The sequence below is a fragment of the Nansenia antarctica genome (genome assembly GCF_963989245.1).
Source record: "Nansenia antarctica genome assembly, chromosome: 1".
Lineage (NCBI taxonomy): Eukaryota > Metazoa > Chordata > Actinopteri > Argentiniformes > Microstomatidae > Nansenia > Nansenia antarctica.
The window spans coordinates 76,614,656-76,623,931 of NC_137674.1; the positions used below are offsets into that span (position 1 = coordinate 76,614,656).

The 9,276-nt window shown below is 43.2% G+C and overlaps 1 protein-coding gene across 1 annotated transcript in view; it reads left to right on the forward strand.

The window, feature by feature from the left end:
- Positions 1–1,503: 1,503 nt before the first annotated feature.
- Positions 1,504–9,276, forward strand: part of LOC308153151 (eukaryotic translation initiation factor 4 gamma 2-like) — a gene marked incomplete at its 5' end in the record, with an annotated part of 32,851 nt that continues 25,078 nt past the window's right edge. Inside the window, 1 exon segment of the mRNA XM_080526242.1 lies at positions 1,504–1,512. Within this exon segment, the coding sequence (XP_080382368.1) occupies positions 1,504–1,512 (9 nt within the window).

Here is a 9,276-nt window from a genome sequence, read left to right on the forward strand (position 1 = left end):
GATTCCCACAGTCAAGAAGACTTTACTAAGCAGTTAATTTGTGAGGAAATTATATTTCCAGAGAGGTGGACAGGAGGCATCATCTTCGACCAGACTTTATTGGGTTATCATGGACATGCTTCATGCCATATCCACTGCAATTTACGAGAAATCCATTAGCTTCTTCCTCTGGTGCACAGAGAAGGTCCAGCTCCCAATTAGAGAGTGACTGTTCTAACAGTAGGAGAGAGGGACAGGAGGGCAGCTCAATCACTGAGCCACTGTTTCCATCTAGCTGAGCTAAGGTTTGCTTTAATTGGAGTGAATAGGGGGGGATACACCATGAATACATCAGCACATCACTGTGCTGGTGTCAAGTAGAGATCACAACAGTGATACGAATAGAGAAAGAGAGGAGGAGAGGCTCATCAAGGCCACCCAGTGATTAGATGTTGTTTTCAGACGTTAGTAAGCTCATAGTAACCCTACTATACTATTATGGAAAACCATTTGTGGAAGTCAGTGACATGCAAGGTTCGAGAATATGTTATAGTGCATCTGCCAGGTACAGAATGTTTTATCCTTTTTCTCCTTGTAAACATTTGGTTTGGTTGCCTAATCCTACTTTATTTGCACCTAGGCCTGTGTTGGATTTTGTTTTCATTTTGGGCAGGTACAACCTTACCATACCTCATGCATCATGTACCCAACACTGCGACACTGTATCAAGCAGCATGCTCATAAATTACATTAAGCTTTGTACTGTCAACCAATGTGATATCACATTCCACCAAGATAAAACACTGTTCCAGAGGGCAGATTACAATTGTCTGATGCCTGCTATGTCAATAGAGAAAACTGGGGCACAGAGCAGGGGAGCATTGCCTTTGTATTAATATGCTGATAGAAGTGTGTGTGTGTGTGTGTGTGTGTGTGTGTGTGTGTGTGTGTGTGTGTGTGTGTGTGTGTGTGTGTGTGTGTGTGTGTGTGTGTGTGTGTGTGTGTGTGTGTGGGTGGGTGGGTGGGTGGGTGGGTGTGTGGGTGTGGGTGTGTGTGTGTGGGGGGGGGGTGCGTGTGTGTGTGCGTGTGTGAGATATCAGCTACCTGCCAAAGGGGAAATGGCCAACAAGGCTATTTGTATTGACGAACTGCCCTGTGATATAGTAGCTAAAATAATCCTCTGCCCTTTCATTCTTTTGACTGTACATTTGCAGTCCATCGCCAAAGGGTTTATAGACGAAGTAATTGAGATTGGGATAATGTGTGTTTTAGCATCTGTTTTTGCTGATCAAACAAAATAGGCCTATATTATTAGATATTAGATATTTTATATATGATATATTATATTAGAATATAATATATAAGTATGTCTGTGCTGCACTACAATTGCTGTACTCTTACAATGGCATTGCATTGACAGGTTGATTAATGCTATATATAGTTTGTCAATGCACATAACAGACACACTGGTCATCATGACCACAGTGAATGGTGCTCCAATACATAACAAACACACCGGTCATCATGACCACAGTAAGTCCTGCTCGAATAGCAAGAACAGTACCAACTGAGAGACTTCAGACAGCCGATACAACAAGTCAAACACATCCAATCACAAGACACGAGGCATTTGATATCTCACTCCTCACTGAAAACAGTCGACCGGAGAAGCATGGAAGTCATTACCAGGGTGCGCCTCTGAGGTTGTTTCCTTGGTCTTAACAAGAGATGTGACAGATGCTGAAACTATTTGATATGCTAATGATATCTGTCAGGAGGAAACAGCAGGAAGTGGGTGGGGGGGGGGTGTTTGATACTGCACAAGAGTGGCCAAAGTCACACACCACAAACACACACACTAAAACACACACGCGCATCATGCACACACACACGCACATGGGGACACACATACAAACACACATTCACACACACACACACACATAAATACACGAAATAATTCGGAAACACGGCCTCAAATTCCACACATATGCTGACGACACCCAGCTCTACCTCCCTACCACACTGGCTCCTGCCTACCTAACTAACCTACTCCTACCCTACACCCCTACACGGTGACTCTGATCCTCATATGCTAATCTCCTCATACCCTGCACTAGATAACGCACACTTGGCAATCGTGCTTTTCTCTTGCTGCACCCAAGCTGTGGAACACCCAGCCAATCCAATGCTCTGATACTCTCAATACATTCAAGACCAGACTCAAGACACATCTGTTCAGACTGGCCTTCATACAGCATGGCATGGGTCCTGACTAACACTATCCCCCCATAGCTTCCTGAGCTCTTCACCCTTCTTTTTTTCCCCTTTTTTTCTTCTTAAATACGATTTTATCTTATGTATCTATTCTGTTTTTGTTTGTTGTGTTTTTTGGGTTATTTATTGTCCTGCATCTCTTCCTTTTTTTCTGTACAGTGTCCTTGAGTTTGAGAAAGGTGCTTTTAAATAAAATCTATTATTATTGTTATTATTATTATTATTATTATTATTATTATTATTATTATTATTATTACACACACAGACACACACAAAACATTGATCTGTCAACTCTCTCCCTAGAAAGAGAGCACGGGAGAGAAAGGAAAAGAGAGACAGGGTCACTCATGTCAGCTCTAAGACACAGTAATGATAGACCTTGAAGGCTTTGTTGTTTAGGTAGTGTTTGGAACGACCACAGGAAGTAGCGCCAGAGAGGGCACTACTTGAACAGTGCACTGTGAGGTCATCCAGAGCTGTGCTCACGGTGACAGGCCTTTGAGTTTACCCTTTACAGAGTCAGACATTCAACTTGCTGAGTACTCCTGCACTTTATCAAACATATTGATCACTGAAGCACATAATATTGTACTACTGTTCTGCCCTTGCCTCAACTCCAGAGAGAGCTTGTTTGGGCCAGGTATAATCTTACACTGGCCTGGGGCAGTACTGAGAGATGTTGTGATAAGCGTTGTCAATGTTCCCAAGCTCTCTCTCTTCTCACTCTCTCTCTCTCTCTTTCTCTCTCTCTCTCTCTATTAGAAGAGGCAGACAGCGCGGTCCCTCTGTGTCTGCTTTCTCCACCGCCTGTCTGTCTACAGGCATTCAGCACCCAGAGAATTAGGCCACTGCCACGGGTGTGACAGCTCTGTGACACAGCATTCCAACAGCATAACACAACCTCTGAGAAGAGCTTCACGTCCTGTCAAACAATGTGTTGGTGCACGAAATGAAGATTGATAGATGATGGATAGGTACTTTATTGATCCCCGCAGGGTAGAACTAGTACTTTGAGTGAGTGTGAGTTTTGGGCTGTTTCCATGTCGTAAAATATACTTGTCGCACATACTTACTCTGAATCTTTTCTTGATCATGTATCATGATTAAAATTGAACTTATTTAGAATTGAATAAAGCTGGAATCCACTTGACCTGTCACAATTCTCTCTTGAAATGATATCCTTATTTGCTTTCTGTTCAATTCTTGCTTCACAAATATGTTCCTTAGTGCAACCTTCCTTTTATTCAGGAGTCACTCAAAATATGAATAATAACATTGGCATTTAATGACACAAGAGAAGTCGCTTATTTTTGATGGGGCGGAAAACCTAAACTAAATGATATCCTTATTTGCTTTCTGTTCAATTCTTGCTTCACAAATATGTTCCTTAGTGCAACCTTCCTTTTATCCAAGAGTCACTCAAAATATGAATAATAACATTGGCATTTAATGACACAAGAGAAGTCGCTTATTTTTGTTGGGGCGGAAAACCTAAACTGTAGTAAACTGTAAGGAAAATACACTGAGTAAAATGAATTATCCAGTGACTGCACAAAGCAGAGAAGAAAAGTAAAAGACAAGGCACTCAGACAAGTCCAGAAACTTGTCACACTCCTCCACCCCAAGACTTTTGAATGGAACCTTGGTCTGATTCATTAGGAAACAAAATCAATGCATAGTACTTCGACGTGTGTTTATTTGTTGTTCGTGACCAGAACAGACTGATATCCTTCCTCTCATTGGAGTTAAGGTCTGAGCGAATGAAGTTTCAAGTTTCAAATGTTATACCAGAGTAAAATGAGGCTCAGGCTTCAGTTCCTCGACTTTGCAGCAACAAGAGAAATAAAGGGGCGGTAGTTTCAAGACAAATAAGGCAATAAGGCAAGCTAAATAACTTGACAATAGTTTTAAGAGACAAATTTAGCAATACAAGTAGTAAAAAGAAGAAAGAAAAAAATCGGTGGCAGTGGATGTAAGAGGTAGTATTGAGTAAAGTGACTTGTGTGCTAGCCTAAAGGTAGGTCGTGGGTCGTAATCCTGAACTAGACACAATAGACTAACAAATAAACTATGTTGCCTATATGCAGCCAGAACGAGACTAAAGGCCAATGCACATGGCGTGCGATTTTGTCGCACTACAACATTCGATTCTCAATTCACACCACCGAAGTGTGTGGGTGTGAATGGAGAATCGAATGTTGTCCTGTGCCAAAATCGCATCGCACGCCGTGTGCATTGTCTCATTCAAAACAATTGAATCGAATTTGCGGTGCGACAAAATCGCACGCCTTGTGCATTGGGCTTAAGGCCCTGTCCACACTTATACGTTTTTTTGATAAACATGGATTTTTATATTCGTTTTGGGGGGTTCGTCCAGACGCAAACAAGTTTATGCCCCCTGAAAACGAAGAAAACGCCTGCCAGAGTGACATTTTTTAAAAACGCAGTATACTCTATTATATTTTTTACGTGTGGACGAGATAGACAGATTTTTTTGTATTCGTCACGTCATCGTGTGAGTCGATTTCTATGATCATGCGCACTGCAGCTGTTTGCTGTTCCCTCCAACGTCATATCCTGGCACCAGTAACTACTTGGTTTACAACAGGCAACGGTGGTCGAGGCTACACAAGCGAGGAAAATGGATGTGAACAAAGTGCTTCTAGTTCTTTCACTGTTAACTGGACTTTTAACCTGTTTACAGATAAATGCACAGTTAATGATCGAGAACATTGAGAGACAGAGGCGTCTGATTGGCCAGTGGGGCTATGGGGTTAAAATGATATCGCCGACTACTGGTGTGGAATACTCAATGACAGCATTCAATACAGAGCGATGAGGAAGCTGATGACCAACAGGTGCACAGACCGAGCAGGTGGAGATGCCCACCACAAACATAAACAGACAGACAGCAGAGAGGGAGGTACTGGCTCAGCTTAGGTGGGAGTGGAGGGCGTGACAGGAGATCTCTTCACCACAGCCCAATGGCACTAGCATGAACAATGATTTAACGCTGGATACATTACATTATTAAATGGATACATTACATTATGTTATTTACACATTTCACCCACATTATTTCCCAATGTTCGGATTTGTAATTTTCTATTTGTTAAAAGGCCAAGGTGAAATCATAAATGTATTAATTAAATTATTCATCTAACCTGAAAGTCATACTCATTCCATTCCATTGTTATAATTCACTTTAATTCTCTTGTGAATGCTGAAAATGTCAGCTGATGACGAGAGACAAGATGTTCGACTAGACTATTCCTTCTGCATGATTTTCTTCCACATTCTGTGTGGCCTATTCTTCATTATCCATGGAAGAAATGAATGACGTGTATATGACCCCCCACCATGGGCACAATGGAGATATTGGGGTCACTTCATCACTCCAGCCAGAGGAGAAAAGAGAAAGGGACCAACGTTATGGAGATGTAGACGTGACAAGGGGAGGAGAATAAACATAGGAAACAAAGCTATTGTGCAGCACTCAGAGTTTCAATTCATTTGGATTTGAATAACAAACTCAATCCAACACAGACAACGAGTGTCATCGTGTTATGGTTGTATGCACACAGAGTCTGTTTTCCTGGCTCTCCACTGTCTGACAGCTGTCTGTGTTCCCTGGGCAACTATCAGCCCAACCATTTTCGATGATTTCTCAGGGAGGGACTTGAGGGGGTTGACCATAGCAAGCATTAAGTCATTTGCCTGCTGTTCCATGGCCTCAATCACATACTTTCCCCTCAATGGTATAAGAGGATAGGGATGATAATAGTAATCAGCTATAGTCATATAATCCGTAACCATTTGTTTTCTTTGTGATGCATCTGCTCCAGTTCCCTCCTGTGTGATTGTTATGAGGACCCATACAACGACAAATTACTGCTCCTCGTGAAGCAAACCATTTCCTGTTCAAAAACAGACACTGATTGGAAACTGCACTTGAGTTTCCACTCAGTCGTATTGACGCACAGTATGTCCGTCAATGTGTCCTACACAGTGATGGTTTACCTTGGAGAAGATTACTAGGTAACGTGGCTTGGAGGACGTAACGGTGTCTCAGGAAGTAGAGCGACTGTGGCTCAGGAGGTAGAACCGGTGTCTAATGATCGCAAGGTCAGCGGTTCGATCCCCAGCTCCTCCTGTCCATGTGTCGAGGTGTCCTTGGGCAAGACACTGAACCCCAAATTGCTCCCAATCAGCGGGCTGGCGCCTTGCATTGCCACCATTGGTCTGTGAATGTGAATGGGTGAATGAGAGTCTCCAGCAGAGCCATTGTCTTTGTTGCACACAGTTTCCTACCTTTTTCTGTTAACACCATCTGTGATTTATCACTTCAAAGTACTGAATGGGATTATTTTCTCACCAGGCGATGTTGACTCTAGCTCTCCCCCCCCCCCACCCCCCCCCCCCCCCCCTGCCCCGCCTGCCTCCCTCTACACTGAGTTATGGCGGAGGACTAAAGGAGAGAATTAACCATCCACCACTCCCTCTCAGCCGCGGATAGTGACTTGGCGCAGCCCAATCAAGCCCAACCTCCGTCTCTGAGTCTGAAGATGTGGGTTGGATTGTCAGAACCTCCTGACTTCTTTGATGAAACGGCACTCATATGGATGACTCAATCCATTAATGATGACAGGAAATCAGGTGACCGAGCTGGCACAGGCCCTGAAGGAAGGAGGAGAGGAGAACAGGAGAAACAACTCGGATATGTCGATTTCATCATCACAGCTCAAACCTGAGAGAAAAAACATTAAAACAAATAAAAAAATAATAAAACATAAGTTAAAACAAAACAACCTAAAAACATAATAAGTTAAATACATAGTAACACAAGAATGAACACAGGTTCAGCAGTCAAAGGCCTTTTTGAATAAAAAGGTTTTTAGGCCTGTCTTAAAAGAGTCCAGGCTCTGTACTGCCCTTAACTGGCTAGGAAGGCTGTTCCACAGGCACGGCGCAGCCGAGCAGAAGGCTCGGTCCCCCATGGTGCGGAGCCTGGTATTGGGGACCTGGGGGAGCAAACTGTTTGAAGACCTGAGGGTGCAGGTGGAGGTTTGTGGAGTGATGAGTTCAAATAGTGATTGTTGGGTATTGTTTGGTTGTAACAAGAAAGTGAGTTTTGCCTGCCTCCTCTGATGTAAGGCAGGTCAGGCAACATGTAGGGTTACCGTTGCTTGGCTGAGGTATCTGAGTTTCAGGGCATCTTTGAGTCTGAACACTCCTCACATTCTACCATGTCCGGCAAAGCTACTGTACTGCCACACTCTCTAACACACAACAGCAGAGCAGACGGAGGGAGCTTTAAAGCAAGGCAGGACTATAGCATGTGTGCAGTCTGAACCTGACCATGTTGGGCAGACGCTGTAAAACACAGTCCCATTACTCCAGCTTGACTGGAGTCTGTCCCCCCAGCTGAACTGCTGATCCCTAACCTTGCCACGCAACATGACAGGGATCTGGTCGTGTCTAGGCCTACGCTGGGTGACATATGTGAGCATATGGAGAAGACTCCAGGAACAAAACTCAGCACTGGGCCTTGAGGGAGCCAGCTATCAGTGTCAATATGCTTCAACCAGAGAGAGAGGGAAAGAGAGATGGAGGGAGAGAGGTGGGAGAGAGGGAAGGAGGGAGGGAGAGAGAGATAAGGGCAGGAGGGAGGGAAGGAGGGAGAGAGGGATGAGTGAGTAGGGGGGAGAGAGGGAGGGGGTGAGGGAGATAGGGAGCAGGGCAAAAGAGTGATGAGAGAGGAGGTTGCAAGGGTGAAGAGAGAGGGAGGAATTAATGTTTCAAATTATTTACTTTTTGTTAGCTAGGGAGATGTGAGAATACTGTCTGTTTTTTTATTTGAGATCATTAAGGAGGTGAAATTTTTATTTAATAAATTCAAGTTTATTGCTATGGATAATTATACATGTTATGGTACATGTTTTAGTCATTAAAATGCAGAGGAGAAAAAATGTGGAATGGAAAGTGGTGGAATCTGTTATAATAATTCTGAACATTTGACATCCTTATCTGAGGTGACGTCGGTACAGACGATTGAGATGACGTATTCCTAATATAATGATGTGATGATATTACATTGTTAACACTTCATTTACAGCCACAGTGTAACAAATGATTCCTCATTAATTATTCCTCAGATAATTGTGGATTTATTAGCAAATAGCGGAATATACTAGTTATTACCAAAGAAGTGACATCACGTCAAATTTAGCATGTTGATGTTCTATCAGCGTGTTGTGATGTGCTAAACATGCAGTTAAATGTTCGTAGCGATGTTCCTTTTTAGAGCTACCTGTTAGCAGCTGTTTGGCGTGTGTTTTGATTCAGAGAACGTTTCTCTATTTGGTTTGAATGGTAAATGGACTGACTTATATAGGGCCTTATTCCAAACAGCTTTACAATGGCCTCTCATTCACCCATTCACACACACACACATATTCACACACCAATGGCGGCAAGCTACCATGCAAGGAGCCGGCCCGCTCATTGGGAGCAATTTGGGGTTCAGTGTCTTGCCCAAGGACACGTGGACAGGAGGAGCTGGGGATCGAACCACCGACCTTGCAATCATTAAATGCCGGCTATACCTCCTGAGCCACAGCCGCCCCGAAGATGAGGTGTGCCAGCATTCAAATAAGCATATCTTCTTCAACTATTTTCAGATTTCAATGTAGTTTACAATCTGCACCTTCTTCATAATCTGGAAAAACTGAAAAATGACCATGCCCTACTTGTAGAATTTTTAACCAGACCCTGTCACATATGAGGCAACAAGCAATTACAGGGCACCTGACTACTTTCAGACCTGATCTTTTAAAAGCGGCCTGGGATAATGGGATGGGATGTTCCATGCACGATCATAGTTAAACGCTGAGTTATCAAATGACCAAATTAAAACGCACACTTTTTCAATCATGGCTCTATTCTATAGTCAGCAGTATTGAGGATTCTTATCTGCAAGCGCATTAACATATTCAGCAATTAGCAGGAAAGACTGTCAGAAAA